Raw genomic sequence first — 18,105 nt, forward strand, 5'->3', positions numbered from 1 at the left:
AGGCTGACTGGCCTATAGTTTCCTGGGTCCTCCTTCCTGTCTTTTTTGAAGATTGGAGTGACATTGGCTACCCTCCAGTCCTCAGGCACCTCACCTCTCCTCTTCTCCATGACCTTTCAAAGATGATGGAGAGTGGCTTAACAACAGCATCCACCAGCTCCCTCAGCACCCATGAGGTGCTGAGGGACCCATTGGGGCCCGTGGATTTGTGAAGATCCAGTTTGCCCCAGTGATCTCTGACCCAATCCTCCTTAACCAAGGGGAAGTCTACCTTTCTCCAGATTCTGTCTCTCACCTCTGGGGGCTGGGATGCTTGAGGGCCAGCCAAAGCAGTAAAGACTCAAGCAAAGGCAGCATTCAGTAAACCTGCCTTCTCTACATCCTGCGTCACCAGGGCACCCACCTCATTCAGCAGTGGGCCCACAGTTTCCCCAATCTTTCTTTTACTGCTGATGTATTTGAAGAAGCGCTTCTCATTATCCTTGACATCCCTTGCCAGATTTAGTTCCAAGTGGGCCTTGACCTTCCTCGTTGCATCTCTGCATACCCTGGCAACGTTCCTATATTCCTCCCAAGTAGCCAGTCCCTTTTCCACATACTGTGAACCTCCTTCTTCCATTTGAGTTTTTCTAGGTCTTTGCTCATCCATGCGGATCTCCTGGCTCCTGTCCTTGACTTCTTCCTCATGGGGATGTGCCCATCTTGAGCTTGGAGGAAGTGGTACTTGAATATTGACCAGTTCTCTTGGGCCCCCCTACCTTCTAAAGCCCTAACCCGTGGGATTCCTCCAAGCAGGTCTTTGAGGAGGCCAAAGTTAGCTCTCCTGAAGTCTGGGGTTGTAATCCTACTTGTTGCCCTGCTTCTACCACACAGGATCCTGAACTCCACCATCTCATGGTCACTGCAGCCAAGGCTACTGCCAGCCCTCACATCCTCAGCTAGACCTTCTTTGTTCGATAGTATAAGGTCCACCAGCACATCTCGCCTCATTGGCTCTTCCACCACCTGTGTCAAAAAGTATCCTCAGTGCTCTGCAGGAACTTCCTGGACTTTGCACACCTCGCCATGTTGCTTTTCCAGCAAATATCAGGGTGGCTGAAGTCCCCCATGAGAACCAGGGCCTGTGATTGTGAGGCTACTTCCAGCTGCCTGCAGAAAGCCTTGTCAACTTCCTCTTCCTCATCAGGTGGCCTGTAGCAAATGCCCACAACAGTGTCACCCATATTTGCCTGCCCCTTCGTTTTTACCCACTTGTTTTTCCTCGGCCCCTAGGCAGAGCTTGATACGTTCCAGTTGTTCCCTCACATAAAGAGCAAATCCCCCATCTCGCTTTGCTGGCCTGTGTTTTCAGAAAAGCTTGTAGCCATCCATGGCAGCATTCCAGTCATGTGAGCTATCCCACCATGTCTCTGAAACAGCAATCAGATTGTGGCTCTGTGACCACACACATGTCTTGTTCCTCCTGTTTATTCCCCATGCTGCATGTGTTGGTGTACAGGCATTTCAGAGAGGTGATCGAGCTTGCAGGTTTCCCTGGAGGGGTGTACAAGCACCCACTATAGGCATGCACACCTTTGAGGGGGCTGGTCTTCTAATTGTTGTGAGGCAGTTAAGGCACCTTTGTTGCTGCTCTGGTTGGCCTGGCTTATTCCCCCATTGGATGTGATAGCATTAATGTTGACACGTTGGACCCTGCCCCCTGTCGTGGTTCAGCCCCAGTCAGCAACTGAACACCACTCCCCCCACCTCTGTGGTACAGGGGAGTGAATCGGAAGAGCAAAAGCAAAAGAAAAAAACTTGTGGGTTGAGATAAGAATAGTTTAGTAATTAAAATAATAATGATAATATAATAAAAAGGAAAAGGGGAAAAGGGAAAAAAGCCAATACACAAACGATACAACCACTCACCATGCTGCTGGTCCCCGAGCTGCAATTGCTTCCTGTCTCTCCTGGCCAGCTCCTCCTAGTTAACATACTGGGTAGGGTGTTACATGACATGGAATATCCCTTTGGCCAGTTTGAAGCCACTCTCTTAGCTGTGCCCCCTCCCCTCCTGGCTTCCTGTGCACCCTGCAGAGTATGGGAAGCTAAAAAAGTCCTTGACTAGTACAAGCACTACCTAGGAACAACTAAAACATCGGTGTGTTATCAACATTATTTTCATACTAAGCCCAAAACACAGCACTATGCCAGCTACAGTGAAGAAAATTAACTTTATCCCAGCTAAAACCATGACAAGTCTTTCAGTTTAAAGCCCCCCTCACCAAGTGAGCCAGCCTGCTGCCAGAGATTCACTTGCCCTTTCTAGACAGGTGGATTCCACCCCTCCCTAACAGGCTGTGGTTCCTGGGGAATGTCCCATTGTCATAAAAGCCAAAACCCTCACGACGGCACCAGCCACGTAGCCAAGAGTTGATTTGCATTATTAGTCTGTTATTAGCTGTCCATTTTTCTCCAACTGATAAAATAGAGAAGATGACTTGGGCACCAATATTTTTCACTTGCTCCCCCAGGGCTTAATAGTCTTCCTTGGTTCTTCCCAGGCTCTGGCTTATAGCATCATTTGTGCCCACATGGAAGAGTAACAGCAGATAGTAACCTGTGCTCTTGACAGGGCGTAGCACCTCTCAGTGATGTCTTGGATCTTAGCTCCCAAAAGGGAGCAAACTTCTCTTGGCTCCATGTATCCTTCCATGTGTAATTATTTTGACAACAAATTGCTAACAGAGGGATATATAAGAACTCTAAATTAGAAGCTATCAACTGTAAAATCTGGGTTTGCAACATTAAAATAAGAATGACCGATTGATACTAGTTTGTTTATTGTAATAACCTGGTATGAAACCTGTCAAAAATCTACAAGACATAATCCTAACAAGTTTGGAAAAGAGATTTTTAAAATAATCGATTACTGCATAAAAATTACGTGTTAAATTTATTATATTTGGAATACCTTATTTGACCATGTCTGTGTCTTTTTCTGTTGAGAATTTGCAGGCAAATTATATGTTAGCATTTATGGATTGATGCTAGCTCAATTGCTTCAGACGTTCTTATCTCTAGTTAAAAACAATTATTTTAGGAAAAATCGGGAAGAATCTCTGGAAGAATATGGTTAAAATTGACTAAAATCACTTTTGTTGTAATTATCGTAAATTTTGTTCCTTCATTTCAGATGGAAAGGTGTTTTGTTTAGAAAGTCTCCAGCTCATGTGTGTCATGCTTTATTTTTGCCATGTTCAGGTTGAAAAAATGTCTCCAATCCAACCTCTTTGAAGAAGTTTTCATTTTCAAAAACAGAGAATTAAACCTAGATTATTCCATCTTGAAAATGCAGGTGCAATCCTACTAATAAGGGGTGCTCAGGACTAGTTGCTGGTATCCTAGGTGGTCTTATGGTTCATCCACTCTACTTGGATGTTTCAGTGTAGTCCTTTGCAGCTCAGGATATGTCATGTTTCATGCTTATGTTTCAGAATGAAATCAAGTTTTCTGTCAGCGTTTTCCTGTTTATTGTACAAAGCATAGCAACAATTTATATTACATTATTCTGTTGAGGCACACTGCGTGCTGTGCACTTTTTAAGACAGTCATTCCAGTAGTGTGGTGTCATATGATCACTAGAAATTCAGCAGGGGAATCAGAGGAGGAGAGTTAGATCAAAGTAATCCAAAGTTGTCCCACTGTTCTCAGGAACAAAGCTAGATTTATTTTTAGATTTGCACTGCCAGGTTTGCTTTTCCGGATATGATAACGAAGAGGTGATGTTATGACATACAGTAATATACTTTTGCTGTTCTTTTTTTGGATGGTGTTTATTTTGTATTTTGATTTCATTGTTCATAATTGCAGGCAAAAAATACTAGTTTTAAAAGGGGCTCTGTCAGTGACAACAGAGTCTTTTCAACCACTTTACAGTATTTGATTTCTCTGAAAAATATATCTCTTCACCCTGCTTTCAAAAAAATTATATCCTTGATCAAGTGCGTGATAGGAGTTCATTACCATAATAAGAATACCACTATACTGCACAGTCAGTATAGTAAAACAATAGCACATTATACTCCTAGCATGGACATAAATGTACTAGCCGTATGTCAATAGGGCAATTCATCCTTCCTCTTCAAACTGACGAAGACATGATGGTAAATATACATTTTTGCTGGCAGTACATCTGTACTAACCTCTTCTGCTAGGGCTCACACTTCCTCTCCTGCCTGGCTGACAGAACTGCACCAAGAGAAAATTGTGCTGCTGGCTTTGTAAGGGATTTGCTTTTAAGAGTAATTTGTTAAAGTTTAAGGTGTCAGTCTATATTCTCACTGATCACACTACTTTGACACAAATTTGGTTCATTTACATGGAAACCTGAGGCTCTTCTTCAGGCCATTTGTACAGTTATGAGATCTCATTTTTACTTGATTTAAATGTGTACCTCTTTGCTCTGTAAAGAAAGAGGTTAGTCACACCCATAATTATTACCCCAAATCTAATTTATTGATAATACACAAAAAGCCCCTAGTGGAAACAGATAAACTTTTCCCCCCTTCAACAGCAGAGTTTTTATTTCTCAACATTTGTTGAGGAGATCCTCTGGGATTAATTTTTCAGGTTCTTTCTGCTCCATATTAAAGCATCTCTCTCTGGTCCTCTTCCCTGCTCTTTTATTGATTATTTCCTTATAAATCAGAATGATGTTATAATGCTTCTAATTAGTTAAACAACTTTGTTCTCAGCCTCTCTGAGATCATTAGTAAGAACTGGGTTTTAGCTAGTTTTTCTGTGATAATTTATCCCTTTGTTAGAACTGAAAAAAATGGTTGGTTTTTTTTTGTTATGTCTAGTGTAACACAACTTCCAAGACAGCAGCTGCAAATACATGTTTCTCCCTTCTTACTGACATTTTTAATACATTTTGTTTTAACAAGGGTTCAGCTTTTTCACTGGTAAATTCTTGGTTCCTCTTGCTTTTTGCAGAGGTCACCAAGTAGCTTAAAGCAGTTGTATGACAAGGCAGGTTGTGTACCATACACATTACTATGTGTAAACTAAAATCAGCCTGTGTATATATAATATGTTTCCTGTCTGTATAATACTCCGTGAAGAAATTAGATTACATTTGAGGCTTTCCAGCAGGCTTGCTGCTGTTATGTTGCACATTGTATCTCAGAAGGCATCTCAGTAGTTTCAACAAGTTCACAGTAACTAATGTTACTTCTTCAGTTCATCTTAATCTCATCATCTCACGGGTATTTTTTGTGACACACTGGCCTTCCATCCAGCACAGTTCTGTTTCTTTTTTTAAGCAGTTTTTGGAGTACACGCTGCACTGGATGGTGCTACTGTTCAGTAACAGGGATAGCTAAAACATTTTTAATCCATATGGGTAATGCCATGAGGCCAGACAAAGGCAAACAACCAGGACCTGCACTGTAGGAGCAGCACGCAATAGAGAATTTATGTCATGAACTTCTCTTTTATATATTTTAATACATCTTAGATAAAATTTATTACTATCTGTTTTATTAAATCAGTGGTGTTAAGTCAGTATAAAATGGACTAACATATTGTAGTATGGGGTAATGTGCTATGATTACTTCCAATGGCTTGGATGAGCCTTACATTTTTAAATTAATGAACAGAATAGCTACAGACTGAGCCCTGACTATTTAGTTCACTGTCCACAAACAGGAGAAAAGGCTGCTGCCCTGGCAGAGCGGGATGGCTGTTGCACAGTCTGGAGACTGCTTCAAGGCTAAGCTCTGCTAAGCCAGGATGCCTGACATTAGTATGTTAGTAACTCTGGTACTTGCTGCTGGAATCTAGGAGCACTACAGAGTATAATGCAAATTCCCTTGACCTCACGGGCAGCAGCACCCATGGGAAAGGGTTAGGAGGCAACAGCAAATGCAGTGGTAGAAAAGGGTAGAAACAAGAAGGGGGCTTTTTGTGCCGTGCTGTACTGCCAAGTAACTGTCCTTTGCCTTCTCCAGAAGAAGAGTGAGTTAGCTGTTGAACTATTGCATCGACAGCACAGAGCATTTCACATGCTGCTGCTTAAGTAGCAATGTTAATGTCCCCAATATCAAGTGGTGCTCAGTGTCAACTCATATTTCTGATAGGAGAAAATCCCCAGTGACCACATGACAAAAGCAGTAACCCAGCAAGGAAAAAAGTTAAAATTATTTCCTTCCAAATCGAAAAGAGCTGGAAAGAGTAGGTTTTTACAAGCTGCCTCTATCTGTTCTTTGGGGTGATTGGAAGGCATCTGTTATAGCAAAGGGGGATCAGGCGACTCAGGTCTCAGAGAGCTGGGAAATCATTGCAGTCATTTGGCAAAGGGTGATGATAGCATGAGCATTCTCACAGTTTTCCTTAGTAAGTACATTGTAGGAAACTAGTATTTTTTTTTCTTATCAGGTTTCTTGCACACTTCATATTTTTCAGACAATGCAGTAAGGAACCCTTTCTTAGAAAGTACATAACCTTTCTTTAGAAACATTTTGTATCACTGAGCTTATACCATAAAAACATGAAGAATTAATTTTAAAATACACACATAGGATTTTCTCATAGATTTTGATTCTTATCAGCTTCTCAGCAAAAATGTTGCAGTCATACTTCCCATCATTATATTACTCTCTGTACAGTGTCTTTTTGTTTTTACTAAGGTTTGAAGAGCTGCATTGCTCTTTGTTGCATACATTTAAAAAAATAATCATCTCTAATCAGAAGAACAGAACAGTGTTAAAATATAGAAAAGTATGTAGCTGATCACTAAAATCCCTCTTCTGGTCATTGCTGTAGCACTCATTAACATGTCACCAACTTCAGTACTTGAAGGAGTATCCTGGCAGCTTCTAGGATGAGGCCTGATTTTTTTTTCTACACAAGAAATGGCTTTGCTTGTTTGAAAAGGCATTGTCAAAACAACTGACGGGATTTGGATGCCCAGATCCTACTGATTGTTTTTTGTTTAACTTGGGTCTTTGAAGGTAACTGAGAGAAGCAAGCATACTAAGAGAAACAGCCGCATTTCTCTTAAAATTTGGCATAGTGAATAGGGGTTTAGATTAATTGTGCCCATTCTGTACAGTCTTCAGGGAATGGGACTCTCAAGTGTTGTTGATGTTTCTATAGAATATGATTCTTTTTTACTCTGTTATGTTCCTCACCACTTCCTAGGATCCCCCTGGAGATAATTGTATGATATCATGCTGAAACTCCTCCACACAAACTGAATTTTGAAGAAAGGAAGCAGCTGGATGGGGATGTGTCTGTTGCTGAGGTTGAACAGTCAGCCTGTGCCCTTGAACAAAGCCCCAATCTCAAAGGACTTTCTACTGAAATATATTAATAGTTCCAGCATATTTTGGAAAATTCCCTAACTATAAGTTGAATGAATCATCCACATCAGTTTTATATCTGCTGTTAGCTCAGTTAATAGCCATGTATTAAGAAACATGGTAAGAATCATGAAAGTTGTGTCTCCTACAGAGCTGTCTCATTATGCAGTACAGATACTAAATTGCTTTCTAAACTATAATTCTGAACAATTATTTCCTATTTTATTCATTAAGACTGAACTGCTTTCACGTGGAAAGGACATGACTTACGCATTGGAAGACTACATATAATAGCACACTACATATGCTGTATTCAGTATAAAAATCTGTTTTATCATCTGAATATAGAAATAGCTTTTCATCATGTACAGTGGAGCTATCATGGCATAGTAACCAAGAAATAAATTTATCTTGGTATATCAAAGGGATTTAACTGAATATGATACTGACATACAGAATCTTAAAGACTAATCTAATTCTCAGATATAAATAACCTGACATTTAAAATGAAGGCAGAAACCCCAAGCTTTTCCTTACCTATAGTATTGAGCTTCCATATTTTTGAATAGAAATATTCAGTGTGCTTGCATAAGTCTGAATTTTTGTTAGGCATATTACCTCCTGTTTACTTAAATTAGTAAGTATGAATTACCTGCTGACCAAAAATAATTCAGTTATACTTCTGTGTGTATCCTTTCGTATGTTAAGCAGAAAATTGTGTTCAGTAATTCTTCTCACGTTGCCGTAAGAAGCATGAGAGGAGGAAAAATATAGCATGAATGTTTTATAGTCCAGTCCAACCCACTCTGAACTCTGATCTAAGCCTTGATCAGTAGGTTGTTGGGGTTTAAAGATCTGTTGCCAGTAACAAAGAACAGATGAATGTGTGCAGAGTTTAAAGCAGACACGTTTTATTTTTCACCGCATCAGACAGCAGCATGTGCTGTGCATATTGGCCATGGCCTCTAGTAGGGGTCCAAGGACTTAGCCTCATATCTTTAGATCTGTAGCAGACAAAGCAGTTGTGCGGCAGTCTGTTTCCTTAGCTGTAAAATAAACCTGTGTGGTATATAAAGAATAAAATCCTTAGCAATATAATGGCTTGTTTTATAATTATCCCAAATAGTGGCAGTTAGATGCCTGTTCCATGCAGTTTCAAGCCAGGTAGGGAAGGGGTCTAGCTCTAAATCCTACCCTGTAGTAAATTACACTTGCAGTTCTTTATAAGGGCTAAAAGGAAAGATAATTTTCAAATTTATTTGGCATCTGTTAGGAGACACAACATCAGGGATGACAGTATTCCCAGCAGTATTTTGATAAATTGCCTGTTCACATAGGTCAACAGAATGCTGTGGGATCTGCAGCTGTTGAGAACATGTACCAGTTCTATGGCCCTTGGTTTTTTTCAAAGTATGCCTTAAAGATATGGTGAGGTAATCTTACATGTACATGCTGGGTTGATAAAGCAAATAAGTAGTTATTCTCAGAAGATTTTATTTAACCCATTCTTAAATATCAGAAAGTACATCTCTCCTCCATTCTGCATTTCAGGAGCTGGCACTTTACCTAGACCTTTTTGCATTCACTTTCCAGATCATGTGAATGGTCACTGTACAAGTCCAACGTCCCAGAGCTGCAGTTCAGGAAAACGACTTTCCAGTGCAGACGTCTCAAAAGCAAACCGCCGAGGGCCTGGGAGGCCCCCCTTCAGAAAAGCGCAGTCTGCAGCCTGCATGGAGATTTCTCTCCCAGTCACCACAGAAGGTGGGTGGCAACTAATATATTGCTAGGTATTCATGAATTTCTCACTGGGTGTGAAAACAAATAAGTTTAGCATGATCCTTGTCCTAGTCATTGCCCTGAACTGCCGTCTTCATCTGACTGTTTAGAATTAGAACAACCCCTGTGTGTTAGTGTTGTTACTAACAAGCCTGCTCCTGAGCTCTGTGCTGCCTAGGGATTGCTGAACTCTTAAAGCCATCCCCTCGCCTGTATGGACTGGGTGCTTTGTTCCAGAAAAGCAATTGTTCATAGCAGCTTATGTATAGTTATGTGACAGCTAACATTTTAAACCCTCATTGTCTCTCCTTATGAAGTCTGAAAATGAGTAAGATATTTTTAGAATGTGAGTTCAGGCTTTGCACATATTTATTTATTGGTACTGAAGACTTTACAAAATTCTACAACCCCTGGCTACCATTTACAGTAAAATTATAGCCCATAATCTAATCAATTTTTGTATTTACAATAAGTTTCTTGCTTTAATGCTTGAAAAAAGTCTTCAAATCGTGAACTACCTGAGTGCAGAGCCTCGATGAAACTGAGAGAAACAAAGTGGACCACTCACGGCTTAAAACATAGAATAAGCCCATTTTAATTTTAGCAGTGCCAGCTATTTCACTGCAGATTGTTTAAGCAGAAGCACTCAGCTGGCATGTTTTTTCTTCAATCTTGATAGTGTTCCCACTCTGCTATTGGTGTCCTTGACCCTTGTCTCCCAGGCTTCCAGCTCCCCTGCATTCCTGCAATAGAACAATGTATTGTTCGTGCAGAACAGCTTCAGAAAAAGTATAGGAATAAAATAAATGGTGTAGGACTGTAGTGTTCATTGTATTCCATTTTAGTAATAGGTAAAATTTAATAATATTTAAACAGCAGAAATGATAGGGTTTAATATTTTAATACTAAAATAATTAATTTTAACAATTAACACTTTTTTAAAAATCCATGTTTTGATTTTAATCAAGTTGCAGAATAATTTTTTAAGTGTCTAGGAAATAAGAATCTCCCATGGCTATTGTCTGGGCTGTAGCATGGCCTGGACACCCCATGATGCTATAAGTGATAGGCAATTGACAACATGATGACCCTAGCCCTCTGTCTTGCAAGGAGCATTTGTATCCTAACCTGCCCACCTACAAAGATGTCTGCACCACAGAAGTTCTTTACAGCTGGAACCAGTACTCCCTAATTTTGCTGATCATTAATGGAGACAGAGCAAGGGGAAATATATCCCTCAAGAGTGTCTAATTTTGTATTTTAAAATGCAAATTTCATGCAAATGCCTTTGCTACTAGTGGAAAATTGCTGGAATCTTTGATTTTTTTTTTCTTTATGGTAACATAAAATAGCAAAATCTTTTTTGGCCTTTTTTCTGACTACTGTGGGGATCACACAACAGAAAAATAGCGTCTACGTGTGTGAGGCCCTATAAGGAAACATCCTAGTTTGGCACAGAGGGTTCCAGGATTATGTTCTCAACTGGAATGGTGCTGATACCCTGAAGTCTGTTGCAGTGTCCTCTAGCAGCTCCTTCCATTTGATTTAAGAACAGCATTTACTTATATTCATCCATGCGACACAGAGCAAAATACGTTCAAAGGCTTTCTGCAGAATGACTGTGCTCACTGAAGGTGTTACCATCTTCCAGCTGCACCATTAGGTCTCCAGTAGAAGTCACCTCCCATTACCAGAGGCTATAACACCAGAACTGGTGGAAGAGGGATCCTTTGAGTTGTCCCTTTCTGCTTAAGTACAGAAACAGTTAGCGTCAACAGCTTTTTATATGGGGTTACATTATCCAACTTTCTTTGCACTAAAGCAAACGATAAGTGCCCACATGATCTATTTTTCTGACTTTACTAGAGAAGTATTAACCTTCTGCAGAGGAGCAGGGTCAAAAGCTTGGAAGTAGTGACATTTCAACTGACACTGCTGTTTCTTCAGTGACTATCCAACCAAGTCTCCTTTAGGAGAATGTTACAGTATTGTGGGCTCTTCAAAGGTTAAGTCACAGGCTGAGCAGCAAAACTGTTAAATCACATTGTAGGCTTCCTATAACATATGACAAAGTGTAATCTTCAGCGATCAGCTATAAGAAGTAATCCTGTTTAAATAATAAACCTACTATAAATTTCAGTTTTAACTTGCATTAATTAATGGCTCCTTTGTGGACATTGTACTAAAGCAGATTTACAGAGCTCCAAGATACTTATAAATTCCTGCACATATGAGCAGTTTTCATTTGCATAATCACCATTTTTTGCTCCAGATTAGTTATTGATGATGATAGTAACGTAACCCTTTCACCTACTTCTATGTGCCGCACAAATATGGTAAGTACTGTTATCATATAATAACTCGTGGCAGAAAATATATCACTGCCACAGTAGTTTCTATTGCTGTGTGGTTTTCTTCATCCTATGTAGTGCCAAACTCTCTTGGAATTCTTGTATGCAGATACTGCGGCAATATTAGCACTACATGTATGTAACCAGGCCACGGTCCTACCTAATTCTTTTATGCTGCTTGTTTTCTTTTTCCCTCCCATGCTCCCAGAGTAAGTAGGGTCACTGGCAGGCAGCACCTACTACCCCCTAATGTCCCACTGGCTGTTGTGTACAAAACACTTAGTAATACAGTGATATTTGGCATGATGATGCTTTCTGCATATCCTTGTACTGAAAGATTCAGTTCCTATTGTTCATAGCTAATTATAATATTATAATTGTTTTTATATTATATTATAATATTGAAGTGTATCGCTTTCTAGAGATAGTCATCTAACTTCCTTTCAGGGACGTGGGGTACATTAAAGTAAGTAACATTAAAAAATCCCTATTTAAAAGTATCATTGATTTTATATAGTATTACAACTCTCAGTAAGGCCAGTGAAATGACTGCTGCAAGAAAGAGCCAGACAGTCTTTAGAGTAATCTGTATTAACATGTAATATGATGGAGCACAGTTTGGGTTTGTCCTAGTGTGTGTGGGTTTCTGTACAACTCACCTTTCAGCAGGTCTACAGACTAAGATAATTTTCAGATTGTTCATATTATCTCATTAAAACAAAGCCATCTACCCAACTTGTCTAAACTTTTTTTAGACACTTGTGGTATTAGTCTTTTGACTTCTAGCTCTACTGACTGATCTGTCTAGAATGATTGATATTCCTCCATTCTTCATGAATCTTGAATTTCCAGACATACTGTTTTGGCAAGTGGTTTGATTTATTTCTGAAGGCTTTATACTAAATAATATGGTGGAAGGTGGTGCGATCCTTGAAAGATTCTTAGGCTTGGGGTGAGGAGGTGGGTGAGGGAGAAGGAAGATGAGAAATTGAAAGGTTTGAGAAAGAATATACTGAGAATAAGCATTCTCTCCAAAATGTGGAACTGGCTTTGATCAAAACCTTCTGGTTAGGCTGTTGCAAAATAAAATTTAAAAACCCTCTCTGTGCTAAGAATTTATTGGCTACTTAGGAGTATATACTGCAATAAACAGTAGATATATTCACAAGAAACTATTTTTTAAAATACATTCTTGTGTGGTAAATCAAGAGATGTATTTTATATCCTCGCTAGAGAGGTAGTATTTCAGGTTAGTATTTGGTAGGATTTTATTATTCTACCTGAGTAGAATTTTGATTAGAAATGCTATCTCAGTAGTGTTAAGCACTTTATAAACATTTAAAAAAAAAAGCCTTTGTGTGTGGGTTGATGGTTCTTATATTTTCTTAAGCCTGTCTCTGAGGCACTGATAACACATGGAGATTTTTTTAATAATGCTTCCAGTTCCTGCTCTTTACAACCTCTTCTAATTGATTTGATTAAAAAGATAATACATTTTGGTGACTCATCATAAGATAACTATTAGAATAATAAATCGGTCTTCCCCTCTCACATTGGCTTTCAAAATCCACTTATTTAAACCTGATCTTTTGGTACAAAGGAACTGTATTTTCAGCATTTTCATCAAGTGTATTTTCAAGCAACTTTCACACAATAAATTCTTCTGAATTCATTCCTGTTAGCTGATTGTCAAGATTTTGCTGACTTTTACCTCTTTATATGTGCAGAAGGATTCCTGATATAGAAAAACATTTTTTGAAGAATGTCTTTGCAATGATGAATCATAGGAATAAAATGGAGGGAGGAGGGGTATCTTGTTTTCTGCTGGTCAAAATATTGCAAACTGTTCAGTTTCATAAAGTGCTGATATTTCTTCCACATTCACAGAAGAATGATCCAAAAGCCAAATAGCTAGCAGAGGAATGGTCTCTGTGCTTGCATTGGTACTCTTACTGCTTAGCCTATGTCTTTCCTAGTATCCTCACCTAATATGGAAAAACTTGAAAAGCTCTAAAGCTTTTTAAACTCAAGTAGATTTTATTCCAAGCTGAATATTACTGCTATTTCAGTTCCAAAACCTGGTATTTTTTTCCCCCAAAACCCACTAGTATCTAGATCAAACAGCTTGTTACGGTTATATTTTTGTCAATAATTAGCCAGACATTTAATACAACACTTCTCAAATACCATTTGTGCTATTTACAATATTACATACTGTCCTGTAGAATCTTTTGGTTTCATAAATGCGGTATTCTCACAGCTCTACTAATAAATTCTGTAGTTGCTCAATATTCTAAATCTATTTTTAGCAAGAAATTAGAATTTTACAAGGTCTTAATAGCATATTGTTGATACTAAACAATCTTGTTTTCACATACTTTTGAGTAAGCTGTTTCTTCTTGCAATAATATAAGAATTTTTTTGCATTATAAACAAACCCACAAATATAGGAAATTCCATTGTTGAACTTCTAAATTCCAAACTTCTTCTAGTCCATTTTGACCAGAATTTTTTGAGATTTTAGGAGTTACTGATTACATTTCTTTGATAAAGCTTTCTTGCACAGGGTATAACTACACTTTTTATTTATTATCAAGTTAACATTATGCTTTTAAATATCAACAGCAAGAAAAAATATACATGAATGCAAATTATTCTTACTCAGGAAAATTTTTACACAGATCCAAAGCAGTCCATCTCAGTCTAAGAGCTAATACTGCAGAGTTGTTAAACCCATTAAAGCCCCCTTTCCATCAGAACAGCAGGGACCCCAGCCTGATCAAGAATTTCAGTGTAGATGAATAGGCCCGAAACATCTGCTCTTTTTCTGCATAGGAAACCAAAATCTGTATTTCAATCAAGTTTTTAATTGTAATTTTAGATTAAAGAAAACACTGAATTAAAGAAAGTAGTGATGTTAAAGAATAAAAATAAAATTGTTGTGGGAGGGAACGCGGTGTGGTTATACTTGTATAGCTGGTGGGTATATGGATGTGTGCACAACCACATATGCTGGCACGCAGTCCTCTCTGCTTTAATAAATTATGACTAACTCTGAGAAGTCTTTCAGGTTTGATACTTCTTGGTTATTGCTTTTTTTCCAAGCGTTCTGCTTTTTTTAAAACCACTTTGCATTCTCCAAAAGGTTATTTCTGCCATGACTTGCTAGTTGCCATCAAGAGCTTGTGCTGGCAGACGCTGCCAGTTTTTTCCTCCTTGCCTGCATTCACACAGAAATTGGAGCATTCTGTATATGTATGTCCATATGTGGTTATATCATACGTCTTGGGAATAAAGTAAAGGCAGAGTGGAGTTTTTCCTTTGAAATGTTGTGTTTGGGAATTTATTTTCTCCCACCAGCAGTGATAGAAAACTGTCTTTCTTTTTTTTTATTATTTTCTTTTTTTTCCCCACTGTGTAGTTTTTTAGTAGTCCAGCTTAATCACTCTTGACTAGAAAGGCCATTTAGATCTCAGTGCTACAAACTTGCCTCTGAACAAGGAATCCTAACAAGGTTTGCTGTGCATTGTCATTTTCTAGGAATGCTAAGAGCAAAGTCTTTGCAAGTGCTTTAGCTTTTCTTTAAAATAATTCAGTTTCAGCATTTATCTCAGCTTTTGGATTAACTCTTTTGATTTTATGTAGTTAAAATTTTATATAGAGCACTTGAATTGAAATGTCACTGTGAGCTGGCAAAACGAACCACTCAAGAACACTTAGTCATTATCTTTAATAACCTTATCACAAATTCTATGGCAAGTGCAATACAATTTCCATTTTAATAGACCCAGTATACTTTTATACTTGAGGTTTTTCTTTTGCATCTGCATATAGAAAGACTAAAACTGTTTGGGGAATAAGTTGCTTTGTCTCTTGCATGTTTTTGTCCAATTGGTTTTGGAGATGGGTGGTGTTTGGTATATACTATATACCTTAAACTTCTTTTATTACTTTAGTATTTGTGAGGATCACCATGTGAAGCTTTGTAGACAGCCTGGCAGAGGCTTCTGGATTTTTTTCCTGCTGGATTTTGGTTTAGGTTTTGGGGTTCCGGAGTGTTGAGTTATTTTGAGGCTTTTGGTTTGGCTTTTAGATTCAGCAAAATTTACAGGAATTTTCTGTGTACATATGTCAGCCTGTTACTTTGGTCTCTTGTTTCTATAACAAGGTTTCCGAAGCCTTGGGATCGATCTGTACCTTAATCAGTATTAGCCTGTAAATATGTGTGTAAATCTATGGGAAAGGGCTGGCTTTTGCTCTCTTAAGTCCAGTATGCTGTAATCATGGTCTTTGAAATATGATATGGAGTGGTTATCTTATAAAAAGTCCACAGCCTGAGGAATCAGGCTCAGCTGATGTAGGGCTGTGCATTGCAGTTTTTCCTATGTAACTTCTATAACATTTATATCAGTTTTTCCCTTGTCAGTTATGGCTATACTGTTATGCTGTCTGCAGCAGTGCTGTAGGCATAGCACATTGGATTTTTTTGGACTAGGTGAGTGAATGCGACCATTAGGTTTTCTCCCATGTGGTGAGGTGGAGGGAGAAGAGGGAGATTTCTGTTTTTGTCATTGGCTCCTTTTTTCTTGGGTCCACTGGGTCTGAAGCCCACATGTGGTTGTGAACTAATTGATGATGGCCTAGAAGACAATCACTGCAGTTTTAAAAGGTAGTGGTTCCTAGGCCTCCAAGGAAAGAGAAAAACAGTCTGGTTGCTTGATCTAGAAGAATATTGAAGAAAAAGCACAAAATTATTCAAATGCATGGCAGGGTACTGCAGACAGGAAGGGAATAATCTGCTGTCCATGTCTGCTGAGAAAAGGACAGGATGTAATGGACATAAATTACTAAGGCAGAGGCAGGACTTCAGGGAGACAGTAGGGGATTCATTTTGATCACAAGGGTAGTTAACCACAGAAATGGATTCTCTGAGGAGGTTATTGCATCTCTGGTAGGTTTTCAGAACAGCTTATGCTCTCCAACACATTCCCTTTGCCATGCCTCTCCATATTGCAGAGTGGATGATTTCTGGTAAACTTCCTTGCCCAGGCAGCCAGCCAACTGACACTTACCTGATCCGCTGGACCTGTTACAGCAGTCATGGGACCACACTTCACAAAGCCCTGAAGTGCCATGGCTTTTCACATCTAGGCTTTCAGAGCAGATGGAAAAGACCTTGGCTTGAAATTTTTTTATTTCTCAGTGAGGGGATTCTGGTGTGGGTTCTGCTTGTAAATTGTTTCAATTTTGTTAGAATTTTAAGTTACTTTACATCATTGTAATTAGTAACAGTAAGAATAGTATAATAGGAAATAACTTAGGACACTATGGTAAGCTACAGTCTCCACTAACCACTCAGTTTGTCATATTTCTTTTCTGTGCAGAGAAGCAGGTAAGCATGTTGCATACAGGACCTGTTCTATATGTAGAAAGTCTGTTCCTTACTGCAGAAAGCTTTATTCAAATAAAAAACAAGTTATTAGGAAGCTGGAATTATTTTTTCCTGTATTGAGCAAAATCACAGCACTTCTGGTCTAATGGGCACTGCAAGCTCAAAGATTTCTGAACAGCAAATTTTGAATGGCTGTACTAAAACATTTGGCACCAAAAAAGCAAGTGTTCCAAGGAAGGATATGCCATAATCTTCTCTAAGGTTTTCACATCTGTTTCAAAGTATCCAGTTTGAACATTGAACTATAAGATCCATAGATTATTCATGGGGAATATAATTGTTTCCAGAAGTGACTCGGCCATAGTGCTAAGTTCTTTTTCAGTTATGGTGGAGACAAGAGTGTGTGTGCTTGTTTTCTACTGCAGATAAAATATAACAAAAAACTTTTCTTTTCCTACTTCCTTTTAGAAAGGAGATGTAGAGAGATTTTAAAGGTAAGCAAGGGGTAAAGTGCAGTCTATCTGTGATACAGACACATCAAAAATAATGGCAACTTGGTCCTGAGAGTAAAGGAGACAATTCAGCCTCAATCCATCCCTTTAGGATGCAGTCTGAGAGAGGGTGCTTCTGAGAGGGGATGTCCTAACCAAATAGATGGGGCATGCCACTTGCCCAGGAGGTCTGGTAGAGGACATGCATAAAAAGTAGATGGTTATGGCAAGAGGGAGCCCAGTTTCTAGACCGTAGCAATGGTGTTCAAGTTCCCCAGAACACATTCCTGTTTTATATTAGGTCCACAGTAAATAAAAAACCAGACTAGAAGGGCCAGAAGCCTTAGGCTCAGCCTCTCAGCTAAGCATTGTAGCCATCAGGGGCTCAGCTTCCAGAGGAGTCATGTTCGTCATAATACCTTGTGGCCACAAATGCAGAAGGCATGGATGGATGGAGTCAGACCTTTTAGACTGATTCATGTCACCGGCTTACAACCTCCAGCTTTCTGTTGAGTGCTACAGTCACCAGACTGCAAAAAGCCATGGAGCTGTTGTCATTTAGACTGAATCATAATCTTTATTGGATCTAACCACTCATTTCTGTCAGAGGTTTAAGTGGAGTTAAAGCGTGTGTCTACCTAACCCTGGTCACAACAGAACTTGGAATGCCCTATGTCCCTGGAAAAAGCAGTGGGGGGAGGTTGTCTAAAGACTGAGGTGCCTTGTGAAAGAGCATGTCTTATGAC

At 39.1% G+C, this 18,105-nt stretch overlaps 1 protein-coding gene across 2 annotated transcripts in view; it reads left to right on the plus strand.

The window, feature by feature from the left end:
• STXBP5L (syntaxin binding protein 5L) overlaps window positions 1–18,105 on the plus strand; it is a 204,894-nt gene that overhangs the window by 168,291 nt on the left and 18,498 nt on the right. For both annotated transcript variants that reach the window (XM_075107357.1, XM_075107366.1), the window contains one exon: window positions 8,940–9,110. In XM_075107357.1, the coding sequence (XP_074963458.1) occupies window positions 8,940–9,110 (171 nt within the window). The remainder of the gene's footprint in view (window positions 1–8,939; window positions 9,111–18,105) is intronic.

The sequence above is a fragment of the Phalacrocorax aristotelis genome, chromosome 1 (genome assembly GCF_949628215.1).
Source record: "Phalacrocorax aristotelis chromosome 1, bGulAri2.1, whole genome shotgun sequence".
Classification (NCBI taxonomy): Eukaryota; Metazoa; Chordata; class Aves; order Suliformes; family Phalacrocoracidae; genus Phalacrocorax; species Phalacrocorax aristotelis.